This window comes from Silene latifolia, chromosome 3 (assembly GCF_048544455.1).
Source record: "Silene latifolia isolate original U9 population chromosome 3, ASM4854445v1, whole genome shotgun sequence".
Classification (NCBI taxonomy): Eukaryota; Viridiplantae; Streptophyta; class Magnoliopsida; order Caryophyllales; family Caryophyllaceae; genus Silene; species Silene latifolia.
This window is the reverse complement of record NC_133528.1, coordinates 16638196-16654876: the sequence shown is the minus strand read 5'-3', so window position 1 is coordinate 16654876 and position 16681 is coordinate 16638196. Positions and strand designations below refer to the sequence as shown.

At 40.5% G+C, this 16681-nt stretch overlaps 1 protein-coding gene across 1 annotated transcript; it reads left to right on the top strand.

The window, feature by feature from the left end:
* Positions 1 to 8284: 8284 nt before the first annotated feature.
* LOC141645967 (glycosyltransferase BC10-like) lies at positions 8285 to 16226 on the top strand. The gene is made up of 2 exons (XM_074454108.1): positions 8285 to 9034; positions 15345 to 16226. The coding sequence occupies exons 1-2, from the start codon at positions 8480 to 8482 to the stop codon at positions 15984 to 15986; spliced, it is 1197 nt and encodes a 398-aa protein (XP_074310209.1). The 5' UTR covers positions 8285 to 8479; the 3' UTR covers positions 15987 to 16226.
* The last annotated feature ends 455 nt before the right edge of the window (positions 16227 to 16681 follow it).

Here is a 16681-nt window from a genome sequence, read left to right as displayed (position 1 = left end):
GTATTATAAGCAGTTTAATGAGAAGTCTAGATATGCTGAGGATATGGGACTGAGTGAGGAGAACCTAGCTCTGAGGTTCGAGAAGGGGTTAACCCCCAAGATAATGGATAATTTACCCGTGGGAGTCCTTACTGATGTTAAGGAAGCTTATGAGAGGGCTGGGAGAGCTGAGGGGTTGGAGGAGATGGCCCGGGAGAGAGGTGCTGGGAAAAGAAAGGCTGAGAGCGAGGGTGGTGGCCAATCTAACTACAAGAAAGGCAACCACAATCAGGCTAGAGCGTATTCTTCTGGTTCAGGGTTCAGTACTGGGGCTTCATACAGGCGTGGCCATGGTAGTAGTGGTGGTAGTTGGGGTATGACCTGCTTTAACTGTGGCAGTGTAGGCCACAAGAGACATGAGTGCACCAGTGCGGCAAACGGGAGTTACCAGAGATCGGGACAGGGGAGGTCAGAGCAACAACGGTGGAGGTAACCGCAATGGCGGTAATTCTTATCAGAAACCAGTTACCAACACCAACAACAACCAGGGGTCGGGTGCTAAGCCGACTACTTCAGCCAGTAGTGTCCAGGGAGGTGGGCAGAAGACCAGTGGAAAGTTGTTTATGATGGACAAACAAGCAGCTGAGGACGACGCACATGTTATCACTGGTACCTTTCTTGTTAATGGTGTCCACACTTTTGTTTTGTTTGATTCAGGGGCGTCTCAGTCGTTTGTATCTTCGAGTCATGTTAAACAATTGGGCTTGAGAGAGTATGAGTCTGTAAGTGAGAAAGTTTTTATACCTTCGGGAGAGTCTGTAACATGTGGGAGGTTGTTTAGGGATGTATCTTTGATAGTCGGGCAAGTTGATCTACCTGTAGACTTGCTTGAGTTTCCTTTAAACGGTTTTGAGATGATAGTCGGGATGGATTGGTTAGGAAAGTATAAAGCAAAGATAGACTGTCATCAAAAGAAAGTGTCTCTGAGAGGTCCTAAGGGCGTTAGTGTGTCTTATCGTGGGTTTGTTGTCAAACCCAAAGTTAAGTTGATTGCAGCTGCGACCTTGAAGTCCTATCTGAGGAAGGGGTGTCCGTTGATCTTGTGCCATGTGAGAGATGACCGGATAGAGAGTCCGACAGTTGATCAGACACCAGTTGTGGGGGATTTTTTAGATGTCTTTCCAGAGGAGATTCCGGGATTGCCGCCGAAGAGGGAGATAGATTTCACGGTTGAGTTGAAACCGGGGACGGGGTCAATCTCTAAGGCACCGTACCGGATGGGTCCTAAGGAGTTGGAGGAGCTCAGAAAGCAGTTGAACGATTTGATAGAGAAGGGATACATTAGACCAACTCTATCACCGTGGGGAGCACCAGTTCTTTTCGTGAAGAAGAAAGATGGGAGTTTGAGGTTGTGCATAGATTACAGGGAGTTGAACCGAGTGACGGTAAAGAACAAGTATCCTTTGCCAAGGATATATGACCTGTTTGATCAGTTGAGTGGCGCATCAGTCTTTTCTAAGATTGATTTGAGGTCGGGATACCATCAGGTGAAGATTAGGGAGGTGGACATACCAAAGATAGCTTTCACGTCGAGGTATGGCCATTATGAGTATGTGGTGATGCCTTTTGGGTTATCTAATGCACCGGCTGTGTTTATGGACTTGATGAACAGAGTTTTCAGTCAGTTTCTGGACAAGTTTGTGGTGGTTTTCATTGATGACATCTTAGTCTATTCCAAGACTAGGGAGGAGCATGAGGAACATCTGAGGATCGTATTGCAGACCTTGAGGGAACACGAGTTGTATGCTAGGTTGTCCAAGTGTGAGTTCTGGCTAGAGAAAGTTGATTTTCTGGGGCATGTGATCTCTAAGGATGGGGTAACTGTGGATCCGGCAAAGATCGAGGCAGTGACCAAGTGGAAAGGACCAACGAATGTAGCTGAGATTCAGAGTTTCTTAGGTTTAGCTGGATACTACAGATGGTTCGTGAAGGATTTCTCCAATATTGCTAGACCTATGACAGCTTTGATGAGGAAAGAGAACAGGTTTCGTTGGGATGAGAGTTCTGAGACGGCGTTCCAAACATTAAAGGAGCGTTTGACCACAGCTCCAATCTTAGCATTGCCTGGAGGGAGTGAGAACTTTGAGGTTTATACAGATGCCTCAAAGAATGGGTTGGGATGTGTGTTGATGTAGAACGGTAAAGTAATTGCCTATGCTTCTAGGCAATTGAAGCCTTATGAGGAGAATTATCCTACACACGACCTAGAGTTGGGTGCAGTAGTGTTTGCTCTCAAGATTTGGAGACATTACTTTTATGGGGCGACCTTTAAGGTATTTTCAGATCACATGAGTCTCAAGTACATCTTCACTCAAAAGGAGTTGAACATAGGACAGAGGAGGTGGATGGAGTTGATTGGCGATTATGACATGGATATTATCTACCATGAAGGGAAAGCCAATGTTGTTGAAGATGCTTTGAGCAGGAAGAGTGTACATTCTTTATGTACAACTATATCTTTGATGAGGTTGAGAGATGAGGTGGGGAAGTTTGGGATACATATGATGCAGAGAGGGGATGCCATGGGAGATTTGACAGTGCAGCCTGATCTTTATGATGATATACGAGGTAAACAGGCTTTGGATCCTAAGATGGTAGAGTGGAGAGCTGGAGTAGAGAAAGGGACAGTGTCTACATTCTCTATTCATTCAGATGGTAGTTTGAGGTTTGATGGGATGTGGTGTGTCCCTGATAATGAGGAGCTGAAAAAGACAATCATGACAGAGGCACATTATACACCGTATTCGGTACATCCAGGTGGTGACAAGCTGTACAAAGATTTAAAGAACACGTTCTGGTGGCCTGGGATGAAGAAAGAAACAGCTGAGTTTGTGGCCCGTTGTTTGACATGATAGAGAGTTAAAGGGGAATAGCGACGACCACAAGGTAAGATTCAGTCTCTTGAGGTACCTGAGTGGAAGTGGGAATTCATTTCTATGGATTTTATTGTGAGTTTGCCAAAGAGTCAACAGGGTAACAACATGATATGGATTATAGTGGATCGACTGACCAAGTCAGCTCATTTTGTGCCAATGAAAGATACATGGACTAAAGCACAATTAGCTATGGCTTATCGGAAGAATATGCTAAAGTTACATGGGGTGCCTAAAGACATAGTATCTGACAGAGATGCGAGGTATATCTCCATGTTTTGGAAAGAGTTACATGAATCTTTGGGAACGACATTGAAGATGAGTACAGTATTTCATCCTGCAACAGACGGTCAGACAGAGAGAACAATCAAAACTCTTGAGGATATGTTACGAGCTTGTGTGATGGACTTTGGTGGTAGCTGGGAACAGAGGTTGGATTTGATAGAGTTTTCTTACAACAACAGCTATCACACTAGTATTGGCATGGCACCGTTTGAGGCCTTGTATGGGAGGAGATGTAAGAGTCCGATCTGTTGGGACGACAGTGCTGAGGCAGTGGTTTTAGGAACAGCGATGGTACATGACATGGTTGAGCAAATTAGGATGATCAGGGAGAGGATGAGTGCAGCTCAGGATAGGCAAAAGAGTTATGCAGATCTACATCGCCGGGATATCGAGTTTCAGGTTGGGGGCAAGGTTCTTCTGAAAGTGTCTCCTATGCGTGGGGTAATGAGATTCGGGAAGAAAGGCAAGCTGAGTCAGAAGTTCATCGGGCCTTATGAGATCCTAGACAGGGTTGGAGAGGTTGCTTACCGTTTGGCTTTACCGTCTTCTTTGGATAGGGTGCATAATGTGTTTCATGTATCTCAGTTGCGGAAGTATGTGAGTGATCCGTCACATGTGTTAGAGGCAGAGAGCATAGAGCTAGATGAGTCCTTGTCTTATCTTGGGGTGCCTAAGCAGATTCTTGACCGGAAGGTTAGGAAGACTAGGAGTGGTGAGACAGTTTTGCTTAAGATCCTTTGGTCTAATCATGAGGTAGAGGAAGCTACATGGGAGGCAGAGGAAGCTATGAGAGAGCGTTACCCTTTCCTTTTTTATCAGGTATGTATGGTTACGGGGACGTAATCTTGTTTCGTTTAGGGGGGTAGGAGATGATCGCAAAGAGTTTTACACCCTTTTTGTGTTGTGTCGGTTCGTTTTGTAGTGATTTGAGTCGGGTTGAGTTTGGTTGGTAACATGTTTTTTTATGTTAAGTTTTATGTTAGTTGTTGTGTCGGGAGTGTGGTAGTATGTTTTTGCTTTGTTGTGGTTTGAACTTCGGGGACGAAGATCTTTTTAAGGAAGGAAGACTGTAATACTACGGTTTTATGAGTCCCTGAGTACTCTAACGAGTGGACCATACTCTGTCGAGTAAGGGTGTTTTGGCTTTTAAAACAGTTTCTGTCTGTAGGGTACTCGATCGAGTAGCCTTGGTACTCGATCGAGTAGGGGGCACTCGATCGAGTATGTTGGACACTCGATCGAGTGGCTCGGTTTACGGGTAATGTTTTGTCGGGTTTTGTTAATAATGCGAATTAATATATAAACTTTTCCGTCACTTTCATAACACACTTTTATCAAACTTAATCACTTCAAAAGAGATTTCAAACTACGTTCTTCGCATCGTTCGCATTATTGACAAATCCCGCAGCTTGGGAAGTCGGAATCTATCGTTCTTTACATCCTTGTGATCCTTGCGTTGAGGGTAAGATCTACGTACCGATTTTATAGTATTTTATTAAGGTTGTTTAAACCCTAATTTGGGGATTTGGGGGTTTTGTTGGTTTTTATGATTGTTAGTAATTATGTGATCATATGTTATGAGGAGAATTCGTAGAGGAGGCTTTTTTATAACAGCTGTTGAGATCGTCTGATTGTTTTGCATTCCAGGTGGGGTTTCCCTACTTAATATTATTCACATATGTGTTGGTTGTGATCTTTGTTTATTGAGTATTATCATACGAGTATTGTGACGGTTGTGGAATTGTTTACTGCTGGTAGTTGTGATTGATTGCATCTGTCTGTGGTATTCGGGGTGCGTCCCTGGCTGAGTGGGGTCACTTGCGGGAGTGGCTTCACGCCCATTATTCGTCTTCTGTGGAACCCGCCACAGAAGGAATGTGCACATTAATGGATTTGGGTTATTCGCTCTATGGTATGAGTGGGGCTTAGGTGGGAACGGCTGCGGTCCCCCACTGGCGGAGTGGAGTAACCTGTTGCGACGGATACTCTGGCAGGACTACACATTTTAGTGTGTAGTCGGTGATGAGGAGTTGATGTGGAGTTTGGGTTATGTGACGGTTGAGATATGTTGGTTTTTGTCTTATAGTAGTTGTATATGTATGATTGTGTGAATAGTACTGACCCCGTTTTATTGTTTTAAAAACTGTGGTGATCCATTCGGGGATGGTGAGCAGTTGTTGAGCAGGTATGAGTCGAGACATGTGGGCTAGCTGGGATGTGTCACCTTCAGATGATAGAGTCTTCCGCTGTAGCTTGAGTAGTTTATCAGACATTTGTTTAGTTGTCTAGACAGTTGGCTTATGAACCTGTAATCCGTTTTTGGCAGTTTGGTTTTTGGATTGTATTCACTTTAAACTTTATACTATTTAAACGTTGTTTCTTTATTGTCTTTTGATTATCATTGCCTCGGGGGACCGAGATGGTAACAGCTCACTACTACAAATCCAGGCAACTAAAACGCCACTTTAACAACGCTTATTCACGAAAATCACAATAGACGTTGTAGAATGTATGGCGCGAATTTTACTAAAATTAATTACAACGGGTATGGTTATATAACCGTTGTTATAAGTTTTAACAACGGGTCAAACATGCACAACCGTTGTTAATAATTTGGCGCAAAATTGGCGCAAAGTTAGTGAAAAGTAATCACAACGGTTATTTTTGAAACTCGTTGTTAAAACTTATTTAACAACGGTTGTTGTTTTACAACCGTTGTTAAAACGTTTTAACAACGGTTTTTGTTTAACAACCGTTGTCAATACTTTCCATACTATAAACCACACAAACACAGATCAGCTACAGCCACAAAACACAAACCTTAACACAAACACAAACACAAACACAAACACAGACAAACACAAACACAAACACAGACAAACACAAACACAAACACAAACACAAAACACACACTTTCTCATCGTCTCTTTCTCATCGTCGCTTTATCATCTCGTCGTCACTGTTGATTTCATCGTCTCTTACTTTCTCTAATTATCAAGTAAATCTCGCCGCCACTGTTGGTTTCATCGTCTTTCATCGTCATTATTTTCTTTTTCTAATTATTTCATTTGCATGTATGTGTTTTTATCGATCATTATGTTATTTCTCTAAGTATTATTCGCTTAATTAGCTAGTAAACAAATTAAATAAAATAAAACAAAGAAGAAGCAAGATGATAGAGAGGAATGCATGATAAACTTAATTAATTAATTAATATATATATATATATATATACATAAATTAAAAAAAAATTACATTAATAAAAATGCAATTCTTATATTTTCATAGAGAGTCTTATTCTCTTCTATGATATCCGTCCTCTCCTCCTTAGCTATTTGGAGGTTCCGTTCAGCAGTTGCTATATCGTCATATAGCTGCAACAATTGTTGCTCTGTCAAGCCATCTTTTTTTGCGTCCTTGAGTACGGATCGAGCATCCACAAGGTAGCTCCTGAAACTGTCCTCAATGTGGAGCAACCGGCGGATGAAACTACTGTTGTTCTCAATCATAGTAAGAGTCTTAAGGATGATATCATTCATTTTGTTGATGAAGTTTGGAGTTTGTTTGAAAGATTAATTAGGGTTTAGAGTTTGTTTTAGCAGTTAGGTTGGAGATAGTGAGATAATGGAATGGTAGTTGAGATAATGCATGTATTTATACTAAGTAATGTGTGGTTTGAGTTGTTTTTTAATTAATATATGTTAAGAAGTTGTGTCATAATCATCATCATATCTCTCTCCGCTGCTTCAAATCTTATTATAACCCTTCTCATTCCATATTGTCCATTCATATGCACAGGAATGGCAGTAATAATGCATGCATCGGAATTATAACGGGCCGTAATTATGCATGCATCTAGTAATATTTAATTTAAATTTTTTTTATTTTTTAAAAACAAACAACAACGGTTATTGAGAAACAACTCGTTGTCTTTAGTTATAACAACGGTTTTGTATATTACAAACCGTTGTTATAACTTTCCCCCCAAAATTGAGTCACACTTTCCACAACGGGTTTTTATACTTAAAACCGTTGTTAATAGTTTTAACAACGGGTTCCTTAAGAAAACCAATCGTTGTTAAAACCTTTTACAACGGACGCTTTAACAACGTCCGCTTTTTTATATAACAACGATTTTTAACCGTTGTTATAGCCTGTATCTGTAGTAGTGGCTTTATACCTGAGTGGTCCTGGTAAGGCACTTGGAGTATGGGGGTGTTATAGTAAAAGGCAACTTTGCCAAGGTGGTCAACTCGTATTCTGATTACCTGCTTTCATGTTGTCTAAATTGTACGGCCAGATGTGGGGCTTTTCTGCGAGTTGGCCTTTGTTGATTTGCTGCCTTATGAAGCCTATATGTTTTTAATGAAAATAATCTCACTTGTAGGAGTATTATATTATTATGTTGTCCGGAGAATGTAGCATTGCCACTTGTAGATAATTGAAACTTCTACTACTTAACGTTTAATTATTCTGTTAGAGCTTGCCCGGGCCATGGCCCATTCGGCCCAGGCATAGTTTCGTCCCTGATTAACATAAGAATCGCTTACTCGATTTTAAACATACGGGGTATTTTTTTTATAAAATTTATCTGTTTGAAAACTCATTTTTTAGTAATTTGGGTATTTTATAAACGGCTCCATATTTAGTAAGTTTAGGGGTACCAATGATATTTTTATAAAACGAGAAATTCCACTTGGAATTTGAGAAAACACAAAGGTACCCGTAGAAACCCAAAATTTTATAAATATATTCTAAATGTTGACAAGGAGTATCCTCTACCGACAGATAGGGCAATCTCTTTCGAGGTGCTTAAAGCAACTTAACGGGTAGACATTTCCAAAATTTGGTTTTTTCATTCGCAAGAGTCGGGAATCGAACATCTGGACACTTGTTTAAGAGGTGAGAGTCCTTACCACTCACATCAACCGACTTTGGTCTAAATATCGATTTTAAGACCGTATATATTTCATGTCCCACTGTCAATTTTAACCAAAATCTGATCATCGATATTTTCCTATGTTGAGATTGCAAAATATTGAGGAAAGTGAAGTGTATACAAATCTCATAAACTTTCTATAAAAACGTATATATTTCTAAGAAAGGAAGACTAAATAGCAACAGCTTGAAAGCAACACAATTTAAAAGGAAAAACACAGCTTGGAACCAAGTATCTCCTATGCTCAAGTTTTTATGTAAAAATTTAGAGCTCAATCTTCCTTAATTATTATATTAAACTATATTATTCATCTTCAATTTTCAACCAAATCAAACAAAAAATCATGAAAAATAATATACAAATTCAAAGATTATTACCATCAACAAACAATTTTATGATTAACTTAAAACTTCTTTTATTCTTTGGGTGTGGCATTATTATTGGAGCTTCATTATTTACTACTACATTGCCGATTAACGTTGATAACATTAGTAATATTATTTTCAACTTTAAAGTTATAAACTCCACATTATTCCTCCCATCACCACCATCACCAATTTCATTGCTTCCAGAAGTGTCACCTTTACCGCTCTCACCGGTTATAGTTGAAACACCGGTCCCTCCACCACCGCCGCCTAGGCGAACCCTAGTGCACAACATGGAAGATGAAGAATTGCTATTGAAGGCAACATTGGTGCCTAGAATTAAAGAAAATACGTTGCCTCCTAAGATTGCATTCATGTTTTTGGTACGTGGCGCGTTACCATTGGCTCCATTATGGGATAAATTCTTTAGTGGGCATGAAGGATTGTACTCTATTTACGTTCATGCTAATCCTACGTTTAACCAGAGTTATCCTGAAGATTCTGTGTTTCATGGTCGACGAATTCCAAGCAAGGTATGATTAACCGTATAAATTCTTATATAAGATTGTCTTATGCAAATATACTAAAGTAAATATTTTAAATTACTATTTTTCAATTACGTGTCCTGTGAACTGTGAACATCATTGATGCTCCGGTTTACATAGTATTAGTGTAAAACAGTCTTATCCGTTTAAGCAATTACGGAGTATTTTTGTTTGTTCATGGTCTTTTGCACTTCCATTGGTAATACTAATAGTCCAGCTTCTTAAAGACTAAGTAAATTATTGGTTCTTTGGCTTCTGAGCCTTATTGATAGCAAGTCTCGTATTTAACTCTAGTTATTGCTCTTTATGACGTTACATGCGTAGTAGGCAATAACTTGGACTCATGTAACGTCATACGGAACAATAATTCAAGTTAAATGTTTAATTGTCATTATAAAATAATGAGCAACTTCGCTAATTTGTTAAAAGTCTGGCGTAAAATTATTATATGGGTATATAATATGGAGTATGAGAAGTTTTTACTTTTACTTTCTACTCCGTATTATGCATAATATGTAGTACAAGGGTTGCATACTTGCATAGAAAGCCTTATTTAAATTTTCGGGTTGTCGAAATGTCGAATGACCCATTTGAATAACCAAGTGAGTCGATTAGACATTTAGACCCGTTAAGTGGATCATTTTACAATTTTTAGTTCTAATTTTTTTGACATAATCATATAAATAGTAAGTCTTACTCCGTAGTATATAGAAAATGCACCAACACTGCTACTCGATAATTCAAAGTATTTGCATTCGATTTTGTTTAGCTGTTTATTGTTTGGAGATTACTACTTCAGTTTGTAAGAAAGATATTTTTCTATACACAGCAATATCACAAAGGAGGTTTTTTCTAATTTTGTTATATTAGGATCCGTTCAATTGCAAACTTTAACATAATTGGTAAACCCAAACGTTTAAAATTCATTTTTATTGACTTTTTTTCATAAATTTGCATTGCATTCCATTTTTGACAGTTCATGATTTATATTGTGACAGATAAGATAAGCGAGATAACAGTTTTCGAATTATTCATAAGAGCCTATATACTTGTGATCTGGACTCGAATTGTACGTAGTTATGATATACTACGAAGTATGTAATAATTAAACTATAACATGAGGTCGCGAGTTCAAATTTTGACGACTTTACATCACCTGGTGGTTTTAATTTTGGAATATATTGACAATTTAACCTTTGTTCTTTATCCCGGGAGTAAACCTTCTTATAGTGCTTTGCTTAGAGTCCACTCTTTTGAACAACTAAAAAAGGGATTTCATCAAATTGTCTTTGGAATTGAAAATGTAAAAGTAATGAATTCTGATTCCTTTCTTCAGTTGATTAAAGATTTAAGCACTTTTTTTTAGAGAAAAAAAAAAGGTCAAGATCATATAAAAGTGCACTCTTCAATCATTAGTAGGTGCCTTTTTTTGTATGTTTTCATTATGTAATCAATGCCTAATTTAGGCAAGGAAAACCAACCTCTAACAAATTATGTTCATGTTATGTTTCGTGCGTGCTTGGTTTGTGTAGACGATGTTAAAAATCATACAGATTATTAGACTAGAGGAAATATAATAAAAAAATGGGACAGAGAATCATCTATCCTGTTTTTACAACAGTGCATTTTCTGTAAGGGGATCAAACTCGAAAACTCCGGTTAGATTACATGAAACTTTGTGTCAAACGATATATTTTGTGTAAATGTTTTGTGTTGCTTTCTCATTAAACGCTTAACGTATAAATACATTCTGTGCTCGGGTAAAACCCGAGATTACATAATATAATTAGCCGGCCCTAATACCCCCCCTCAAACTGGAGCATGAGGATCAAGAATGCCCAGTTTGCGGAGGAGAAACATAAACTGCGTCGCAGGCAGAGACTTAGTAAAAATGTCAGCTATTTGTTGTTGAGTGGAGACATGAATTGGCTGAATAAGCCGAGCAGTAATGGCATCGCGAATAAAATGGCAGTCGATCTCAATGTGCTTCGTCCGTTCATGAAAGACGGGGTTTTGAGCGAGTTGAATTGCGGATTGACTGTCAGAATAAACACGAATAGGACAAGGGAAAGAAATTCCAAGGCTCGTTAACAAACCCTTCACCCACTTTAATTCACATAAGACAGTAGCCATAGCTCGATACTCAGCTTCCGCAGACGACAAAGAGACCGTGTGTTGCTGTTTCGTTTTCCAAGAAATCGGTGAATGCCCAAGAAAAACGGCCCAGCCAGAGACGGATTTGCGCGTAGTAAGGCAACCACCCCAATCCGAGTCACACCACCCAGTGACCGTGAGGTCATTATCGGCTCGCAATAAGATGCCCTGACCTGGACTCCCTTTGAGATAACGAACGACACGAAGAGCAGCGTCGAAGTGTTCTTTACGAGGTTTACTCAAGAAGCGTGACAAGACATGCACAGCATAAGAAAGATCCGGTCGCGTCACGGCGAGATACACCAATCGGCCAACAAGGTGACGATATGACTCGACATCGTCCAAAAATGCACCCGTTGCTGCTCCGAGGGTATGATTTTGTTCAATCGGGGTAGCCACGGGTTTCGCACCCAATAAACCAGTTTCGGAAATAATATCCAGAGCATATTTTCGCTGATTTAAGAAAATACCCTCCGAATTCCGGGCAACTTCTATACCAAGAAAGTACTTCAACATTCCCAAATCTTTCATGTGAAAGCACTCACCCAGGTAATGTTTAAAGGCCGAAATAGCAACTGAGTCATTTCCGGCAACGACAAGATCATCCACGTAAACTAAGACATGAATACATACCTCGTCACGGTTGTAACTGAAAAGAGAGTAGTCGGAATAAGATTGGCGAAAGCCATAATTACGCAAGGCAGTGGCCAACTTGGCGAACCAACACCGAGGAGCCTGACGAAGGCCATAAAGAGATTTACGCAACCGGCAAACCTTGCTCTCACGACCCTTGCCAAATCCCGGTGGGAGTTTCATGTAAACTTCCTCGTCAAGATCACCGTGCAAAAAAGCATTGTGCACGTCCATTTGATGAAGTTCCCAATTTTTGACAGCAGCAACAGCTAGAAAGGAACGAACAGTAACCATTTTAATTACAGGTGCGAAAGTCTCACCATAATCCAAGCCTTCGACCTGATGATTTCCAAAGATGACCAATCGGGCTTTATATCTCTCGACACTGCCGTCAGAGTTATATTTGATTTTGTAAACCCAACGACAACCGAGCGCTTTCTTGCCCTCCGGAAGGTCAGACAATTCCCAAGTACCATTATTTTCAAGAGCCGTTATCTCGTCCTGCATAGCTTTGCACCAAGCCGGATCAGAAAGAGCCGCCCGGAAGTTGGGTGGTTCAATACCCGAAGTAATGGCTGCAAGGAAAACTTGGTGTCGCGCAGAGAATTTATCACAAGACAAGTAAGTAGCGAGAGCATATGGGTTACCTGAGGAACGAGGAGAGTCAGGAGAGGAGTCGGAGTCGGAGGACGTGCTGGCGGTGGTCTTAACGACAAATCCTTTAAGACGAGTAGAAGGAATTTTACGCCGCTTGCCACGACCCAATTGGGCCGAACCAGGAGAAGTAGGGGATTCGATTTCAGCAGCTGAACCAGCTAAACCATCGCCTGAATTAGCCACGGGACCATCCAAGCTATCTGAAGAACCCGAATGGCTTGGAGGATCACTGTCATCGTGGTCACGAGGTGGCGGTTCAGAGGGGACAGAAATGGGTGTGTCGGGTTCAGGGGCCGTCGGGGTAGAGGAAGCATCCAAGTAGTAGGGAAAGCTATGCTCATAGAAATAAACATCCCGACTCACAAAAATTTCCCGAGTATTAAGATCAAGAACCTTCCAACCCTTCTTATTATGTGGGTAGCCGATAAATAAACACTTACGACTTCTTTTAGCAAATTTATCGCCTTTTGTATTCAAGTTATGGGCAAAACACAGGCATCCAAATGTTCGAATATGTTTATAAGTTGGTGCAGACCCAAACAAAAGCTCATATGGTGTTTTATTTTGTAACAAAGGAGAAGGCAGACGGTTAATCAAATAAGCTGCAGTCAAAATGCATTCTCCCCAAAAAGAGATCGGAAGGTTAGCTTGAAACATCAAAGCCCGAGCCACATTCAAGATATGACGATGTTTTCTCTCGACTCGCCCGTTTTGTTGTGGCGTACCGACACAAGAAGTACGAAATAATATCCCATTATCTCGAAAAAAAGTGGCCATGTTAAAAAATTCTGTTCCATTATCCGATTGCACATATTTTACTACAGCTGTAAATTGAGTTTTAACCATAGCAAAAAAATGCAAAAACATATCGGTAACCTCCTTTTTATCGAGAAGCAAATAGACCCAAACTGTTCGAGAATAATCATCGACAATTGTCAAGAAATACTTGGCACCACACGAAGACGGTGATCGATAAGGACCCCATAAATCACAGTGGATCAATTCAAAAATAGTGGAAGCTTTATTATCATTTGATTCAAAACTGCTACGGCTATGTTTAGCTTCATGGCAAATGTCACAAATAATGTTTGAATTGGAACGAGAAGTACTAACACAAGGCAATAAATTAACTACTTTATGAGACGGATGGCCAAGTCGTCTGTGCCATAACTCAAAAGGATCACTGCTCACCCGATGAATTGTTGGTTTGACCACCGCACGCAGCAAATATAATCCGTCTCGCTGTTCACCGACTCCAATCCTCGTCCTCAAAGAACGGTCCTGAATATGGCAAGAGGAATTAGTAAAACTAATAACACAATCAGTAGCGGCAACTAATTGAGATACCGACAAAAGATTACAAGTAAGACTAGGAATATATAAAACATCCCGTAAAACAAGAAGCTCATTTAAGCGAACCGTGCCGGCCAAAGTAGCCGAGACACTATGTCCATTGGGAAGCGTAACCGGATAAGGAGGAATAGGATGCGGGTCAGCCAACCATGTTTCATCTCCGGTTACGTGATGTGAGGCCCCTGTATCAATAATCCAATGAGGAGACATACCACTAAGACGGTCGGAAGAGGAAAGCGAGGTTGAAGACGACCCACCACCAAGGAAATTCGCGCGAGCTGGAGTACGGGCAGCACGTTTGGCTTTCATTTCCTCCAAGGTTCGGGGACGATCGCCCCACCAATCCGGAAACTTTTGAGATTTTATAAAACAATTAGGCACTTCATGACCCGTGGAACCACAGTGAGAACATTTCAGTCGCTGCTTTTCTAGTCTCTCGGCGTCTCGAAGGGCGCGCCAATCCGTGACAGGAGACGGAACATTGGCAGCAGTACCACGGACGGCGAAAGCCATCACGTCTGACACTTCAGGCGTAACAGTGGGACTCACAAGGAGCCTTTCTTCTTGTAAAACAGCGTGATAAACCCGACTGAGAGACGGGAGGGGATCGAGTGCGAGTTGGTGATTACGAATAGGGCCATAAAGGGTTTTATCTAAACCCATTAGAAACTGGTGCAATCGCTCCGAATCTTGTCTAGCAAGAGCAGCTTTAGTGACTCCGCAATCGCACCCAGCCGTATTACACGAGAAGGGTGGTTCCTGTGCAGCGAGAGCATCCCATAATGTTTTTAAGTTACCATAATATGTAGTTACTGACATACCTTTGGATTGACGGCACTCATGTAATTGGGTCTTCAAATTATGAATTTTTGCTCCATCAACAACAGCAAATTGGTCCGCTAATTCCGTCCATAAAAGACGAGCATCTTCAGTGTCTGACACGCTGTCCCGGATGGATGGATCAATCGAATTGAGGATCCATTGCACCACGGTGCAGTGCACGACCTCCCACTGGCCGAGCATGAATTCGTCAGTTGGCTTGGTAATCGACCCATCGCAAAATCCGAATTTGCGTCTTGATTTCAGAGATCGACGCATTGAACGACTCCATTCATCGTAATTGTCGCTTCGGAGTTGAACATGGGTAATCGATTGTCCCGGGCCCTCTTGATTAACAAGAGAGAATGGTGATAGAGGATTAATTTTGGTGGTGGTAGACACGGTTTCATCCGCTCCTACCATTGTTGAGCAAAGAACAGAGGTTTTGACAGGGGTGGTTTAGACGGCAGAAAGGAGAAAGGGAGAATAGGGTTTTCCTGATCCTGATACCATGTCAAACGATATATTTTGTGTAAATGTTTTGTGTTGCTTTCTCATTAAACGCTTAACGTATAAATACATTCTGTGCTCGGGTAAAACCCGAGATTACATAATATAATTAGCCGGCCCTAATACTTTGTTTAGTTAGTTCTCACAATTATGTGTATTTACTCTTATACAGCCAGTGCAATGGGGAGATATCAATATGGTGGAGGCAGAGCGCCGCCTACTAGCCAACGCTCTACTCGATCAATCAAACAAACGATTCGTTCTCCACTCGGAGACATGCATTCCATTATTCGATTTCTCAACTGTATATTCCTACCTAATAAACTCTACTAAAACCTTCATTCAAGTTTACGATGACAAAGGTCCTACAGGTAGAGGTCGCTATGATCGTCACATGAGTCCTCAAATTAACCTTTCTCAATGGCGAAAGGGATCCCAATGGTTCGAGATGGACCGTGACCTCGCCCTTAACGTAATATCGGATCAAACGTATTTTCCGTTGTTTCGGAAATATTGCAAGAATAGATGTTATGGAGATGAACATTACTTGCCTACATATGTTGGTACCAAGTTTTGGGAAAGGAATAGTAATAGGACAGTAACTTGGGTTGATTGGTCTATTATTGGGCCTCATCCAGGTAAATTTGAGAGGCCCAGAGTTACAATTGATTTGCTCAAAAAGTTGAGGAATAATTTTACTTGTGAATATAATGAGGAGATGACAAATATATGTTACTTGTTTGCTAGGAAATTCATGCCTAGTAGCTTGACTAGACTCTTGAGGTTTGCTCCTAAAGTTTTGAAGTTTGGCTGACAAATGATTGAGACGGAGGGGAGTATATGTCATTCTGTCTTAATGTATTACATCTTGTTAAATCCGATTTTTTTTTTTTTTGAAATATTCTTTATTTATATACAAAGGGTTGTAGAAAATTAGGAGTGTGAGGTTTTGCGAAATGTATTACCATTATATTGAGATGAATATACATTCTTTTTCAATCAATTGTACTAAATCATTTTTAATTAAAACGATATAATCAGGCAGGCAAAAGTATATGATTATGCAAAATGATTCAATTAATGTTGGGAGTATGACAAGAGCATTCATTTATGTACAAGGAACAACATCAACAAGCCTAGCCGGACCGCTTATATGATTCCAACTGCAACTGTGGTTAGAGAACTTTATTGAATCCGCTAAATCCCTAATGATCGATAAATTATTTAGGTTAACTTGATTGGTTGTATCCACAAAACAGATGAAAGAGTCGATGATTTTGCATAACCGAAGCATTTAAAGGCTTAAATCCACAAGACCAGACTTCATTTCTTGTGAACCAAAAACTGCATAGTTGCGAGCCTCAAGTCCTCAACTATTGCCTTAAAAGACTTGACGAATTCCAAGCCTTTGTCCAATGCGATCGAGGCCATGTGGCTCGGAAAGGGTTCGATTTGATGTAACCAAGCTTTATCACGTTGTAGAAGTAGGTTAAAGTACTCACAACTCAC